General features: G+C 41.7%; 1 protein-coding gene across 6 annotated transcripts in view; it reads right to left on the bottom strand.

Annotated features, from left to right (window-relative positions):
- The window catches only part of LOC105559653 (formin-binding protein 1-like), a 50,926-nt gene that overhangs the window by 8,877 nt on the left and 24,347 nt on the right, over positions 1 to 17,702 (bottom strand). For all 6 annotated transcript variants that reach the window (XM_012008121.1, XM_012008122.1, XM_012008124.1 and 3 more), the window contains exons 2-6: positions 9,183 to 9,298; positions 3,710 to 3,760; positions 1,864 to 2,170; positions 1,435 to 1,581; positions 648 to 1,004 (exon numbers count right to left, since the gene is read on the bottom strand). In XM_012008121.1, the coding sequence (XP_011863511.1) occupies positions 648 to 1,004; positions 1,435 to 1,581; positions 1,864 to 2,170; positions 3,710 to 3,760; positions 9,183 to 9,298 (978 nt within the window). The remainder of the gene's footprint in view (positions 1 to 647; positions 1,005 to 1,434; positions 1,582 to 1,863; positions 2,171 to 3,709; positions 3,761 to 9,182; positions 9,299 to 17,702) is intronic.

The following is a 17,702-nucleotide window of genomic DNA, read 5'->3' as shown; positions in this document are numbered from 1 at the left end:
AAGTATACGTACATAAATGATAAGTTAGAATATATGAGATAAAGAATAAAATAATATTTCAAAAGATAATCGTGCATGCTGTAAAAATCATCTGCAATATTCTTTGCAATTATCCTTTCCTTCCCACGACCTCGCAGATACGATAAATAAATTAATGCGATAAATTATGTTAGCTCTCTTCTCTGAAGTCGTGCGAGTCCTCGGCTTATAACGTTACGAGGGATTATTTTTGTCGGTATACTAAAAATTCAATTATACAATTGCGAGATTGCGCAAAGAAATTGTTAAACGGAAATTTCATCATGAATCGCCCAGACTCGACGAGCTCGCAAGAAAAATGCGTATAGGATGTCTGAAAAGAAATCGTTCTGAATTGAAATTTATAAAATCAGTATAATTAAACGTTCATAATGAATAACAAAGCGCTTATCTTGCATATAGATAAGGAGATTTGTGAATAGAGAATTACAGAAAAGCCCGCGTGAAAAATGCGATTATTTTTCAATATTTATCAGCAGGTTTCGTTAAATCTGAAGACATTTCATTAATACGTCTTTTCGGTACATCCTATGCGTTAAGAACACTGCACCAATGATCCCAAATGATCTGTAATGATCTTCCAGAGCAACATACGGACGAGTATCTACCTTATTACTGCCGAAGATCCCGAAGAGGCCGACCCTCTTTTTGATCTTGCCACCGGATACGGTGCCCTTGACCGTGAGATGATTGTGGATCGGCTGCATGACCGGCTGGGCCAGTTGACTGTTGCTGTCGTAGTTCTTTGCGACCGATAGGTCTTCAAAGGGAAAGTCTCCGGGTGGCTGGAAACCACTCTTGTAGCGTTCTATTACCAACATCGTGTCCTCCTTCTCGTTGATCTCGTTCGCCGCCTTCTCAATGCCATCTAGACACTGGGCAATTATCGGCGCCACCGCCCGCTCGATCTCTACCGATTTCATCATGTAGTTTCGCATGTTCTTTATCCTTTTCTCGTCCAGTTCCTGCGGCAAAAACGTGACGTATAAGAGAGAATTGCCCATGAGAGAAGGTAATTGCAATTCTGAATCGAATGTGATAACATTGTTTCACACAATTTCCAACTAGGAAGTTAATACTACCAACTTATTACATTAATTCATTAAAATGTCGATAGATTTATAATTAAGCGAATAAATTTAAATTATCTTTACAGGAAAGTTCATTGAAGTTTAATATTCTATATGTTAGAACCTTGCGATTGGGCCCAACTTCAAATTCGTCAAATGTCGACGAATATGTAATAATTAAAGTGTTCTTTTATTACACGAAAGAGTTGTTTGAAAAATGTGTATAACGACAAAAGGGAGAATACCTTCGCGAACGTTACATAAGAATTACGGACAATATAATAAAACGTGGACGTAATCGCGCACAGTTATGACAAAGTGGTACCTGAAGATGTTGAAACACTTCCGGCATCGCTGTGTGGTAGTGTAACGTCTGCATGTCATTCGTTTTTTGCAGCTGATTCGCGTACTCCGTTTTGGCTTCCTCGCTCTGCTGGGTCTTCATGGTCATATTCATCCTCTGCTTCTCGACCTGCTCGTTGCAGGAAAGAAAAAAAAGAGAAACCGGTCATCGTCGAGCGTCAATGTGTACAATTTTCGTCAATCGCTCATAATTTAAAGGCACAATTTCTTCGCACGCTCTATCTATCCGTGGAAAAGCGACTCGAGATTCTATCTGTGCTCCGTCGAAATGATACTGCCGGCTCTTCTTCCCACTTATTGTACACACCGGTTGGGCCACTTTCGGAAAGAAGGACGGATACGCGAAAGCTGGCGGGACTTATCGCGAAAGGATAGGGGATTCTTATCGCACCTCTGCTCTCGAGAGATTGAGATCCGCGTCCGCCCGCTGATAGTTCTCCACGGCGCGCTCCGCCTCGCGGAAGGCCTTCTCGTAGGCCTTCCTGGCGCGCTCCAGATTGCCGATCTGGCCGGCTAGGGTGGCCATCAGCCGCGCACCCTCCTGCAGATGCTTCTTGCGATCCTCCTTGAAGTCCTTAACCAGGATGTTGAGCTCCCGCAGAACGTTGGCCTGAAGGTTCTCCGCGATCACCTCCCGCTGACCGGCCTGGTCGTTCACTTCGTTCAACTCCATTTTAAACGCCCGACAGGGACTATATCTGAAGAAACACAAGCCACGTTCTTCTCTTTGTTCCTTTCGCTCTACGTTTACTAACGCTCTATCCACACATACACACATTTTCTACTTTCTCCTTTCGGGGTTTCTTCATTTTCGCGTTTCTATTAAAAACTTTAAACTCTTTCCTTTTACTCTCTTAATACTTTCAAGCCTGTCTTTTATTTTCTACTGCTTTAATTTCGCTTGATAGCTTCGTCATTTTTTCACTAGTAAACTTCTAATTTCTCTAGTCGAGAGATGTTAACGAGGTATACTAAACAATTTGCGTTATGCAGGAAACCCCTCTTGCCTTTTACAGTCACAGATAAAACAACGTTAGCGTAGATTAGCTAATTTGACATAATTGTTTTTCAAATAATTTAGTGTAATCGTTGCGTATACGACAAGAATAATTTCTGGTCTGCGCAACGCCAACGCAGACTGATTTCGCAGAACGAGAGGAGCCTAAATCTCGGCCCACGCCGATTAGTATGACACACTCTTCATATTACTTCATAAAGAACCAACTGAGAGGGCGAAGATCTCTTTTGCCGAGTTATTAAACTTATAAAGCGTCCCGTCTATACACGAAGTATAATTCTCTCTGTTAAGCTGTTCGAAATTTTTATTATATATAACGCAAAGTTCTGGGCTCTTTCCTACGAGTCGCGGATATCCCTGATTCGTTTTCGAAAAGAGGTCTGACGACTAAGTGTAAAAAAAAATAGAAATCTAAAGATGTAAGGTGCTAATATCACGTCTCCGCCGAACACAAAAATTGATTGTAACTTTCTAATTTCAGGATTGGATTCTAGGCCGCGAGATAAGCAGGCTGCTCGCGTTTCTTCTTCATTAGAGCTTGCAAAACGTGTTCGCGTTAACATTTCGTTAGGTTCGCGGGTGACAAACGAAAAAAAAAAAAGAGTTTCGCGCGAGAGAAAAAGACAGAGCCGTCGCCGGGGACTTTCTGTCGCGGAGAAATTCGCCTTACTTTTAACCCTGATTACGCCTCGGCTCCCGTTTTATTTTAACCCTGACCCAAACCACGCTCCTGTGCGCGCTTAATTACTCGCGCGGCGCACGTTCTGTGCGCCGAGTCAGAAAATTAATTATGGCTCCGTGGAAGAACTCGGCACCTGTTTGAAGACCGGCGGAGGCTCCTCCGCGGAGGAAATATTTTCCACCTTTGCTTTAATAAGTCCCAGTTATCGGAAACACGACGGGCGCGTCCAATGCGCGCTGCATATAATTACAGAGTGGAGTTTTACATCGTATAAGAAACGTAATTGAAAAATAAGCACTCGTGCTAATTAATGCGATTTTCGCCTTCAGAAAGTTACTATTTCATTCGTCACGGTGCAATTATCTACTTCCCCCGATTAGCCACAGTGGTGTAATTCATCTCGACCACAGACAATTTAAATATGTGTTTGTTACTCTTTCATGTTTTGTATACTGTACATATACGAGACGTGTCTATCTGTGATCGCCGGTAACTCGAGAGGAGAGAATACGCGCGCGCACGTAGCTTTATACTTACTGATAATCCTCCTCCTCCTTCTTCTTCGGTTGATAACTCTTCACGAGACGCCTGCAACAGAGAGACGGGAGAAATAAGATTATTGATGCACGCTTCTCACGAAGGTGAAATGACATCGCATCGGGGAAACGTTAGGCGAATAGCAGAAACTATTGCATTACCCGGAAGTGTACTGCTCGTAGAAATGATCTCTGCATTACCCCCCCCCCCCACTCCTTGCCTTTTTCGTTCGCAGTAATTTTTTTCATCCCGACAGCTGGTGAACGCTTACAAATTTCACGTGTTATACACTGAGAAAACAGCTGTTCAAGTCAGGAAATATTTTCTTGATTTAACATTTTTCTTCCCGGTGCAATAATTTTTAAATACCGCCCGAAACAAATTATTTTCTTATTTTACTCTTTACGCACAAATTCTAAAAGTTAGATATTTTATTATACCGAGTGATCCGATCGATGCAAAAAGACATCACAATTGAGTCAATATTCTGTGAAGCATATTGCGATTTGTTCATCAGCGAGCGAAAATAATAGCTCCTTTAGCACGTTCGCTCTGTCCAGATTCGAAAAAGTTTCGCCACAGATCGTGCTGCATTTTTAATAACTGCGTACAACGTACCTACAATTACATGTTGCAATTACACACGTAAAATGTATCAAATAGGCTTTTTAAATGGTTGTAAATTTTATGTTTTAAATTCTATATTTTTTTTCCGGGTTCTACATTCTGAGTAATAAATTCTACAAGTGGCCTGATCTACAATGTGCTCTTTGCGTCCAGAAACCTTCTATTCTATAACCGATACGCGGAGAAAATTTTCTTTCAAAATTTATTCTGAAAATTATGTAATCGTGGGTCAACGCGGCATTTCGAAAAATTTTATGGGAGTTTTCTGAAGTTTTACCATACATTTCATTAGTAAAGTTTCAAAAAACTGTCATAAAGTTCTTCGAAATGCCATGTTGTTCCACGATCACATGATTTTTCAGGATCAATTTTAAGAAAAAATTTCCTCCGTGTACGTTTAAAACATTTGTACAAGTTGATATATTTTACAATTTTACAACTTTTAACAAGAAAACACAAATTTTCCAACTGTGCACATGTGACGCGGCAGCGGACGGGCTAAACAATGATGCGATCGTGACAGCATTTCAATAGCAATACAAGAATACGCTCAAAGAATTGCAACATCTCGCAATTTCCACACTCGCCCGCTTCCTTTTGCAGGAAAAGCCGCCGGGCCGGGAATTTACCGCAATGCACGCGGTCATTCCGGCCTGTGCAGAGAAGACAGTAGGAATATTCAGTAAAATAAAGTAGGCGAGCGAGAAAGATTTCGAGTGTGGGCCTGAATAGCTCGGTTGGAAGGACACTCGCTTGGTGGAGGGTCTCAGGTTCCTGGTCTAGTCCTAGCCCATTTTTCTCGCCGAAAAATGAACAAGTGGCGCGTCTTAGTGCCTACCTGCCCGCAGATACCCTCCTATTTATTACTACTATGGTTTAAGGTTGAGGCAGTAAAAATCAACGTGAAAGAAGAAAGTCAAAAAGCCCTTTAATAGTTTTGTAGCTTTGTCGCTCCGTTAAGATAACTGCGGTAAAGTTGTCCAAGGAAATATCTGAAATACAATCAGAAATACCGCAGTCTATCTAAACGGAACTGCCAAAGCGCCTTAACTTTTCGATTTTCCTTTTCGACAGCGATTTTTATTGCCTCAACTTCAAGCCATAATAATAAATAGGGGTGGTATGCACTAAGGCCGGTATTCATAGTCGGATCTTATATTCAAGACCGTCTTGAATTTATCTACAGAAGCTGTGTGGAGCATTTTATTTTACTCCGTATCCAAAGATGATCTTAAGACGATCTTAAATATAAGATTTCACTATGAATGCCGCTCTAAGACGCGTCACTTGTTAATTTTTCGGCGAGAAAAACGACGAGCTAGGACTAGAACAATATTCGAACCTGGGACCTTTCACTCGCCGGGCCAATACTCTCCTAACTGATCGTTAGTGCCTACCTCCCCGAAGACACACCCCTATTTATTACTATGGATGTCGGGGGGGTCAGATCGCGAATTGTGCCGCCGCCCGGTAATCGAAGAAATATCAGATCGCGAGCGGCGCGGAATTATTTTTGGTCGCGGCGCAGATTAAAACGGATCTGGGCGTGCCGTTTTATAATTTTTACGCCGCGCCACGTCGGTCTATAAATACACTATCACGTTGAATCTCGCGCGCTCTTGATACAGCGGAGCAACGCCAGGAGGAAGGGAAGAAAACAAGAGGATGAACGGAGAGGGTCGAAGAAAATGGAAAAATCGCTCATACGAGAATGATTCTCGTCCAGCAAGATGTTTTTTTAAGTAAATAATAATTTCGCTCGTGTTATATTTAACAACAAGCAATCAAGAGAGGCCAATTTCTACGAGCATAAAGGTTGACAATTTAATATACATTTAAATATATAATATATATTTTTTAACCAATAATATAGTTTTTTAAAACAACCTACACTGGCCAATGTTTTTATTTTAAAAACGACGCGTTAATTAATTAATTACTAATAAATCGTTAATTATTACGAATTAATTCGTAATAACGTTTAATGTGAGGACTCTCTTGCTTGTACACAGTTTACTTACAGCAAACGAACAATATGAGATTATTAATAATTGCGTGAACAGGTATACTTAGATTTATGGTTTACTTCCGCTATAATTACTTTCTTTTTTTATATTAAAAAAATGTTTAGTGCTGAGTTAAGTATGTTTGCAGATTACTTGAAAAGGGTCCAAATCTGGGACCGAAACGTCGTTTTTTTAAATAAAAACATTGGCCAGTGTAGATCGTTTTAAAAAACTACGTATCATTGGTTTTAATCTACTGGCGATATTTAATCTATTTGTGATATTTTTCGCAATGAGAATAATTTACAGTACGAGGAAGGGGGGGGAGGTAGTGAATGCTAAATGTAGCATCAGAAAAATGCTAAAATGTAGCATCTCAAATATAATTACAAATCGTTTATCGATTTGAAATATGTGAATTTGCTGACTATAATAACTCCACTTGTAAGAAAACTGCGTTATGTCCGAAAGGAAACCGGCGCGCAGAACAAACGTGGAAAGAAATGGTATATGAAATGACACTTTAAAAACATAAAAATTACAAGTTGGGCTGCATCTTGCCTTGTGACCCACATTGGCGTTTTCTCATATGTCGGTTAGTTTTAGTTAGGGGTCTTACTTTAAGTTTATTATTCTATTTGTGATATATTTTTTAAGATTTTCCAAGGCTCATCCCAGATGTACGGGCGACCCCTTCCCGAGTACCCGGATGCTGTTGGACACTCCCGGTGGATCCTCCGGTCACACGACGATGGCGTAACTTTTTTGGAGGGTATTACGCAGAGTCGGGGCAATTTTCTCGGAATCGTCCCAGAATACGCGTGCACTGACCGCCGCGTATTTCGCACGAAAGTGAATCGAGGGTCGGGCTAGACGCTGGAAATTGCAGCGCATTAAGACGAAGGACGCGCGAGTGCGATGATTCCTATATGCAGCGGGCGAGCGGCGAACGTGCGCGGCGAAGCGCGTGAAATTCACTTCTCGCAGTTGCACGCCCGGCTCTAAATTAATTCCCTCGTTTCGTCAAAATCGATTTTTACGAAATCGGAATACATTTCCTCGGCGGACGCGCGAACGTAACTGCAAATTCATTGCGGCTTGAGATAATCATTTTATTTCGATCGTATTACAACGATAATGGTAATTATGCTAAGGCAATTGTTATCACGATTAGTTTCCTTATTGTGAGAAATCACTTCGAGTCACGCAGCGAGGTAAACAATTGATTGGCTGCATGAACAGACCGTTCCAATTTCAGTCAATTTTACAGCAACTAAAGAAACTAGCTAAAAAATCGTGACGTTTTATTTCTCTCTTTTTTTTGTAATGGTATGATGCGTTCGAATATAGGCAACATGTAAAAAAATATATACATTGATTTCCATTTTTATAGCTTTTTCCAGGGGGGGGGGAACCGCTGACCAAATCTTGTACAGCAACGCCCACTAAAGTCCAGTGGGTATTACTTTATCTTATTATCTTATTTTATCTTTATAATACCCCAGCAAGGCCTAATGCCCAAACTAGTGCCCAAAAAATACCTACACTGAAAAAAATTTCTGGTTGAATATGGACGAATCAGATAATTCCTTTAGGATTTACCAGAATTCCTGTAATCCTACAGAAATTCTGGTAAATCCTAAAGGAATTCTGGTAAATCCTAAAGGAATTATCTGATTCGTCCATATTCAACCAGAAATTTTTTTCAGTGTAGCAATGCCCAGTAATGCCGCAAATTTGTACACCACAATGCCCCCAGTGGTTTCCCCTCGGCTTTTTCGTAGCAGCAATCCAGTCGCAATTTATTTTTGACAGAAAATGGAGCTACCTCTTCAATTTTCAAAATTTTAATTACGACAGACCGTACGGAGTTGCGTTCCGAGCACACAAGTCGCGTTGAAAAATGAAGAGCGATAAAACTGTTCGCAGCAAGTCCGCAGAATTCCACTCCGACTAGACGTCTCGTGGATTTTACCAAAGGGCAGACCGCGCGGTTAATTACGGCTAATGTTGCACGCGGCGCGCGACAACATTTCGGGACGTGCGACGGAGTGATTAAGCGTAATGCAAAACGGAGTAATTAAGGCGGCCGGGAGTGGATGGATTTCGAGACACCCGATAGAACAAACGTACGCTACAGTGAACGGCATTCACGGAACGGACAAGGGATTCCTTTAACACAATATTAGTAGCTACGGATCTCTCGCCTCGTCCCTGAACCCCACGGGGTGCGTGAGACACGCTCGTTATGCAGAATGTCCCATTGAAATCATTTCGCCTCGGATGCCCCGCTCTTTGTCGGGACACTTAAAAAAAGGGGGAAAAAAAGAAGCGTCGCGTACGAGCACGACAGGGCGCAAGGTGCAAGGCATACGAAAGCGTCGAGGGGCGCACCTGCCATTGGTCCTCCCTATTTCTTCTCTGTTCGCTTGGAATTATTTTCAAAATAGAGAATACTCGTCTGCTACTTTCCAACTTTGCGCATCTGTGTGGTTTTTCGTTTAAAAAAAGGTTATTTCGCTAAAAAAAATTATAATAATACTCGAGAAACGTAAGATGTAGATCAATTTGAAAATTTTCTAGTTTCCTGCAGCTTCCTGTGAAAAAAAAAACCACCGATAGAGAACGTCCCGATTTAGTCTCGCTATGAACCGAGAAATTCTCCGATAATAAAAAATTACAGCATCTTAAAATTAAATTATAAAATTTTTCTATAAACGGCAAATAAATAATCGACACAGAAACAGATGCCTCGAAAGTGCCCGAGTAACTTTTATCTTCACGAATTTTTCACAACCCCTTTTTATTTATTCCTAGGGACAAGATGTTTTGTCTCTCACCTGAGCTTCGCTGCGTATTCGAATTCGATCGCGCAACGATCGCGTATGAAGTGGCCATACCTCTCGAGAAACTCTATCCCTTTCTGCGTGTGCAGGGACAGATTCTCGAACTGGTCCTGGAAGCACAGACAGAGAAAATGTTAGGGAGAAAAAAATAGTAACTGATTACAATATTTAAAAAAATATATAAGACTTAAAAATATATTAAATTGGTACACAACTTTTGCGCCAAGGAGACACCCTTCGAGTTTCAATATTTTAAATATACTTTAATACTAAACGTTCGCCAACTTTCATGAATATGGCAACAATTGTACCATGAGATGCGAAATACGTAAGGCATAAAGATTCGTAGAAAAATATGGTGAATTTAAAAGATTATCGACGAATGGGAGATTCGTTACGTTCTGTATTCAGGCTTTTATAGAGGAGACGGTCCAAAGAGAGGGACGCAAAATGATCGGTCGAGCAAATATCTGCAAGAAAGCCTTGATTTATTCTTGAGAACTTTTCCTCTTTTTTTTTCTTTTTTCTTTCAATTCCTTGGAACACGTTCGACTAAATTGTCGATTTCGCCGCCAAGAGAGTGAAGACTTTTCTCCGTCGAACGAACAATCCGACCGTATCTATCGCGGTCGACGACTGAGAAAAACCTCTTGGCACACATACGCCCCGCGTTTCCTCCTCCTTCACCACCTCCACCTCCACCTCTTCCACCTCACCACCGCGCGGGACAATGAGGAATTTCGCAAGCGACGTGCGCGGAAAGATTTCTGAACCGTCGTTTAGCGGCTCGGCACGAAAAGTGAAACTGGACGTACTAACATTCGGTTGTCCGAAGTGAAGTTCACATACGAAGTTAGTGCGCGCATTCGCAACTCCGATGACGTATCGCAGTTAGCGTCGTGCAAACTAATTCTCTACGCGGAGAGAATTTTCTTTTGAAATTTATCCTGAAAATCATGTAATCGTAAGACTCCGCCTCGAAATGTTGGTACTATTTTGACACTTTTAAGGACATTTTACACCTACTTGGCTGATCTATACACCTACATAGACCAGCAATTGCCTACTTTGACGACATTATATTCTTTCACTCCTCCCTTGAATCTTTAATTCTACAAGTTTACTTCAGCTCCTACTTAAAAGGACCCACTTTAATGCTAAATTGGCAAAAGTAGAAATTTCCGACACTATTAGTTTTAAAGTAGAAGTAAATTTTGTACTTGCAGTTCGACCTCTTTTACTGTCTTAGGTCCTACTATATAATAGAATTAGAGGTTCAACATAGGGCCAAGATTTCGACTCGGAAGAGCACGGCATTTCAGAGAATTTTATGAGAACTCTTTTCTCAATTTCACTATACATTTTACTAGTAATTATACTTGGCATACATTTTACCAGTAAAATGTGGGACAACACGGTATTTCGAATTTTATGAGAGCTTTTTGAAATGTTACTGTACATTTTACTAGTAAATATACTTAGCATACATTTTGCTGGTAAAATGCATGGCATGCATACAGCAAAAGTAAAATGTGTACCAAGCATATGGCATTTCGGAGAATTTCACGAGTATTCATTTTAATTTTACCATAGAATTCTAGTACGAGATATCAGGTTTTCAACGTCCAAATTCAAACACAAATCTTGCTTCGCTACGATTGCACGACCATCAATTTTCCACTAAACAGAGATTTCACGCCAAAGGCAATAAATTCACGGTGGGACCAACAGATGACGCCTATTAATTTAGCAGAAGCTCCGCTATCTCATATTAGAACACAAAACAAACACTTCTACAAATCTTCTCGCCCCCCTTTCCCTGATCTCGTGTATCAATCGCGGGACAGTAATTGCGTGACATATCGTAGTTCAACGGCACGGAGTTCGTTTTCTCTTGATTATAAAAATAAAAGTTCGCCTTCCATATTCCATGAGAATTTGGAAAGTTGGACAATCGAATGGAACATGATACCGATCGTCCTCGTCTCTCGCTCGCTGCTTAAGGAGGAATGCGAGCTCTCTCGTTCAAGGACGATCCTATCTTTCGACATTTATGCCACGGCGCCGGCTTAAGGACAAATCGGGTCGCCGTTGCAGCGTAACAGAGACAGACGAGTGATCCACGGTCCACGCTGGCACGGCATTCGAGACGTGTTACTTTCATTTCCAACAAGCGGCCATTCAAGGGCCACGCGACTTCTTACGGGCATACGTGGTGCGCGCGTCCTTCCCAGTCTTCCTTTGCGACGTGCCTCACCTTGCCGCGTTACAGCGCAAACGAAAAGGGGAAAAAAAAGGGACAAGATCTCGACCGGAACACCGGAGTCACGTGTGCGCGATTTGCGGTCCGGTTAGTCGAACGGCGCGGAATGGTAGGAGGAAATCGCGCAAGATTTTTCTTCACTCGACCGCGAATAACTTAATAAATAAGATTAAATCTCTCTCTCTCTCTCTCTTTCTCTCCCCGCGAGTGAGATAATAATCTTCAATCTATCCCAGCTGCGTCCCATAAACGCTCGGGCCAGCCCGAGCAATTAAACTCAGCCGGAAGGAATTTTAGAGCGTTTTACCGTTTTCTTTACTCTTCAAATTTAAAAGTCGCGTAGAAGCACCGAATTCCTCAGGCTGGAGCCCTCGGTTTCCCGGTCTCTGAAATCGACAAACACTTGTTGAGTCACGCGCGGAGCGTCCAGCTTATCAAATTCCCCCCCTCGAGTCTGTATTTCTCAAAGTCCCATCTCCTAATTAGCGGTTCATCCGCCGATTTATCGCCCCTTTCGGATCTCTCGCGCGAACAATGTAGTAATAATACGATCGCGACGCTACCAATCCGAAGACGGTGCTCTAGGCTGAAAATAAAGCGGGCGCTCGCCCCGGGGAGTAAAACTGGAGCGGCAGAGAATTGGGCTGTTCCGCGTGGCACACCGGCCGCTGGTCGCGGGCACCGAGTGTCGAACTGTAAATTTAATACGCGATTTTGCCACGGCGATTTTCCTCCGGTTCGCTCGTGGTTTACGGCTCGCGCGCGGCTCGCTCCGAAGTCGCGCTCGAGCCGCAATCGCGCGCGGACGAAGTCACTCGTGCGTCTCCACGTTCTCGGATCGGAAACAACTTTCTCATTGTGATAACTGTATAACGCGCGGCTCGTGGCTCGGCGAGTAATTTGCAATGAAATAACGGAGAACTGGTAGCGCAGGTGATAGTCGCGTACTCCGCGCGGCTTTCGAACACGCGCGCGCGCGCCGTTCCGCGGCAATCACCGGATCGGCTCGTTCTTTTCCTATCCGCGAGATACCCCGGCCATATCTCCGACGCCTGATTACCAGATTCCCGTTTTTTTCCCTCGCGCCGGATATCGCGCGCGCCGATAACGCCGCCGATTGCGAGGCACGATCGCGTATCGCATATTTGAGCTACCGGCAAACTCTGGGGTCTGTTCAGCGAATTTGTACACAGTCTGAGTCACGCTGGAAACGGAACGCTCCAACGTTCTGCCGCGACAGATACGAGGGGGAAAAAAAAGAAGTGCGATTTTTCCCTCGATGACCGAGTCGAAATTTTGACCCTAGGTTGAACCTCTAATTCTAGTATATAGTAGGACCTAAGACAGTAAAAGAGGTCGAACTGCAAGCGCAAAATTTACTCCTACTTTAAAACCGATAGTGCCGGAAATTTCTACTTTTGCCAATTTAGCATTAAAGTGAGTCCTTTTAAGTAGGAGCTGAAGTAAATTTTTAGAATTAAAGATCCAAGGAAGGAGTAAAATAATATAATGCCATTAAAGTAGATTATTGCTGATCTATGTAGATGTATAGATCAGCTGAGTAGCTGTGAACTATCCTTAAAAGTGTCAAAATAGTACCAAAATTTCGACTCGGGTGGCCCTAAATATTTTGAACATCTCGACAAACATTTTATATAAGTTAGATGAACATTCTATATAATTTAGATAAGCTCCAACTTTCTGTATAGGTCAGATAAAAAATTATTTTCATCCTTGAACATCTCTGCTTCGTTTTAGATCACCGAACCCGACACGAGCGAGTTTCAAAGCGATGTTACGATATTACGATGATAGAAATTTAACAAATTTCAGTAGCTTTTTGTCGCCAGTGGTAATGGATCTACGGTTTGGCTGTTTTTTTTACTCTTACGCTCAACGTATTAATTAATTTATCTCGCCGACTGCTTTTTTTACTCTTACACTTAACTTATCAATTAATTAATTTCTCTGATGTATTATCTTACTATTTATCTATCTATCTATTTATCTTTTCCGTCATAATTTCAGATATGACATTATGAATTTGCTGCTACAGACTCATGAACGCATTCTGTTTCGGCCAAAATTAATTTGTTCAGTCAACATTAGGTATTTTTCTCCTTTGTAATACATACTTATGTACACGTAGAGACCAACATGGTTACCATATGTCTAATTAGGGTTGGCACGACCCCAATAAATAGTAATATTTGGGATTATTTCCGTCATCTGGTCCTTCAAATATTTGCACGATTAAAACGCAGAGAGATAATCTTCCGAAACCTGAGAAACCATCGACGTTATAGCGATTTCAACCCTTGATATAAAAAGAATCGATGTTTGGATAGCATCGGGCGAGTGTGCCCCCGCGTATCAATGACGCTCGTAACGCAACGGATGACGTCACCCGTCACTTGTGGGCCGAAATCGATCACGCGATTTGATGGAGAAACAAATTAAATTATATTCCATTATGCCGAATCGACCTTCCACCCCCCACCCCAACTCCACCCCCGCGGGGGTGAGTGCTAACCAATCCTGCGTTCCGTGTCGCAGGTCGATACACGGAAAACGCATCGGCAAGCAAGTGAGTCATCGCGGTGCGAGCTTCTCCAAATAGGTGCGCTGGCGAAAGAACGTAAGGACCGAGTGGACAATCGCAGACTCAACGTTTATCGCAACGGCGATGAAATTCAAGTAGAACCGATTGTCAGAAAGCTTCAGCTTTTGCAACTATTTTTTTTTTCGATTTCTCCTTTCTCTCAGAGTGACACGTCGCAATGCGCGAATGCATTCGTCGTTTTAAACCGAATAATCCCAAGCACACTTGGAAAAAAGTTATCTTGTTCAGAGTGTGGAAGTGCTTCCTTTATTTTCCTACGCTTCTCTTCTTCCCCCTAGATTCTAGGACACGTCGCAGCAGCCAAGGGCTGCAGAGGGCACGGCGGAACAGGGAGCACTTTTATGAAGCCGATCAATAAGAAATGCGTGCCTTCAAAGCGAATAAAAAGGTTACATCATGAGAGAGCGGTTTGAAAACTAAGAGTTACAGGGCGAGCCTACCATGGGTTCGAACAAGTGTGTATTATGAGTCACGGAACAGCCCCGGGGGTGGCTCCCACACCCTCCACCCTATTGATCCCACATTTCAGTGTACTCACGCAACTCAAGAGGGACGAATGGGAAAATAAAGAACGAGCAAGATACAGGCAAGAGAGCTAGAAAAACTAAGTGGGGGGACAGAGATACTTGATAGGGCAAAAAAAAGAACGGAAAGAGGAGATACGGGAGAAAACGCAATAATGGTATTGCGGAAGGACGACGGGTTGCACTTTCAGACAGTATTGAAATCTAATGATTTTCTTTAACAAAAAACCAGGACCACATTATTTAGTTGTAAGGTCAAATCTACCACATGATTCTTTTTTCCAATCCACTTACCTGTTATCACGTTTTATCTTTGTGTGCCACGCAAGACAAGATGGATGTCAAATTGTCGGCTTTTCGAGGTTTCATGAAAAAAAAAACAACCTAATAGTTGTGTAAAGTTACGAGTTGCTCGGTTTTTTTTTCAATAAAGTACTGCTAGATATCCGATATGCTATTAAAAAAATTTTAGTAGATACTGCGACCTAATTTTTTGTGATTTTACGGTATAAAAGAGTTGAGACCGTAAAATCGATTTTGAATAATTGTGAAACAACTTTACAGGCAAAAGTTAACATTGCTGTTTAATAAAAACATTTTCTGCGCAAAAATTTAAACTTTTATTACTCTTTCACCTCATGTTACTTTTTTTACTCGAATACAAAATGTTATATTTTTTCTTTACCGAAACAAGATAAAGTTGTTAATTTGCAGAATAAATAATTTCGCAAAAGAAAAATATATATACTACCGATTCATACTTTGCTCATCTGCAATAACCAGAGAGGGAATGAGACATACGGTGAAAAAAAAACCATTCAAAAACACCGATAGGGGTCAGTCATTATTGTGCCTCGCTATGCATTGCAAGACTCACGGAATGCATTCACGGGCTTCACCTCGTAAACAGACAATGCCGTCCAGTGTTCGCGATAAAATGCGCATTAGGTACGATCGCAGATCGTGCACTTCGAGCCCTCGCGACGGCCGGCACGTGACGGGATTACTATCGAGGACACGCGGAAAGTGTAAGTAGGTAATCAGAGGTTTCATCGATACGATCAGAAACGATGACGCAAACAATGAACGTCGCTGAATGTAGGACGAGTCAGGTGCTTATCGAAATTTCGTTTACACAGGTAAACGGATAGTGAACGTATAACTACAACGCAAAACGATCGCGCGTCGTCCAGAAATCAATTAATAATTTGCGATTCGCGGAGAAATCTTCCCTTTCGCCGCCATGAACTTTAGCCAGGGCCCTTCGGGCCACAATGCCGGCTCTGTGATATCTCGCCTCTCACCGGAGGAGAGACAAGTTTGCCCATTGCTCCGTTAGCACACGAGCTAAAGCGGTACGATAGTCCGTCCTGACCTGCGACAACATTCCGGGAAATTTGCGGGCACCTCTGACGCCCCGTCTCGAATCTTATCTCTTTTTTTTTGGCAGCGAGCGTCTTCGCTCACACACGTGAATACCGAATAATAGAGGACAGTCTCCTATTATGAGACCGGCTCCTAATATGAGACAGGGGGGTTTCTGCCAAATTAATGGGCATCGTCTGTTGGTTCCGCCATGAATTTTTATTGCCCTTGGAGCGAGATCTGTCTAGTGGAAAATTCATTGTTAGATTGTGCCATCGCCGCGAAAGGAGATTGTGATTGAATTTGGATGTTGAAAACCTGCCATCTCATAGGAGAAGCCTATCTCACAATAGAGGACTTTCCTCTATGTATAAATTCACCGATGAAGGTACGCAATCGCTAAGTAAAAGACATTGTTCCGTGTCACATTCTCTTTCAATCTTACGATCTTTCTTAAAAGTAACACGACTAGATTTTAGAAATAATTGACTTGCCAGTATTTTTTCTGGCCCTTTGTCTCAAGAAAATCTGCGAAAAATACCGGTAGACACGTTCGGTCGTTTGTTTACTCGTCCCATTCTTATACTTGTCGCGTTTATTCATTTACTTGTCTTCCTGAATCACTCCTACATTATTACCGTCACTTTTCGCGGCGGCACCGCGCGTAATTGTACGGACGGCACGTAAGAGCGCGAGGCTCTTATCTAGAAAATATTCAAAGGTCGAAGAGGCAGCCGGCATGCGCCATGCTTTTCGCACATCATGAGCACGAACAGATCCTTGCTCTTGAGCTTTTAATAGACACCGTAAATCCTGTAACATCTCCGCGCACGAGTGCGGGCTCGATCGCAGACGTTTAATCCCACCCTTGACGGTAATTGATTTGTTGTGGCTACTCGACTATCGCGAGCGATATTGTAACTTTAGAGTTTACACGCGCCTCTGATTATACTTTTACTATTTACTGTTACTGATTATATTAAATGAGGTTGTGAGAAATATAAATGCGTCAAGAATATTTTTTTCTCACAAAAAAGCTGTCAGTAACAGAAATCCTTTCTGAGGGTGTAGAATTGCAATGCGTCGCTACAATTTTCGAATGACCTATTTGATTTGTGCGGCGAAGAGTATAATCCACGTGATTTTGCAGAGGCCATATTTTTGACGAATTGCATAAAACAAATATAATTAAATATAAATTATTTTATAAAATATAACTGTATAAACTTATATCTTTTTCATTTGCAATCGAATATAAGAAAAGCATGTCTTTTAAAAAGACAAACATTTATTATATACAAATAACTGACAATTATATATTAAAAAATAAAAAAGTGAAAAATAATATTAACATTATTAATTGTCATACTTGTTTGTTTTAATAGCATAAATATTCAATTACCTTATCGCAAAAAAATCAAAGAACACGACGGCTCCATAATAATTTCAGCAAAACCATGGGACGTAAAGCTACATCGAGTAATGCAAATAAGTTATTCGATTATTTACAAAATGCGATATTAGCATAGTCGATTGTGTGTGTGAAGCTGGCATATCATTTCCTGGAAAATCACTAATTTTTTAGAGTTCTGACTTCCTTTCTAATAGTTCTAGAGTTCCTGATACATTAAACACATAGTTCTGGCTTTTAAGACCAAAAAATCGCAAAGTGCAAACTGATTTGCTAACTTCACGCTGCAAATCACTTTGTCCCCGGACGTTTTCCTAATTATTTCAGC

This window comes from Vollenhovia emeryi, unplaced genomic scaffold (genome assembly GCF_000949405.1).
Source record: "Vollenhovia emeryi isolate VEMERY1.0 unplaced genomic scaffold, V.emery_V1.0 DF939261.1, whole genome shotgun sequence".
NCBI classification, from domain to species: domain Eukaryota; kingdom Metazoa; phylum Arthropoda; class Insecta; order Hymenoptera; family Formicidae; genus Vollenhovia; species Vollenhovia emeryi.
The sequence above is the reverse complement of the archived record's forward strand: the minus strand, read 5'-3'. Positions and strand labels throughout refer to the sequence as shown.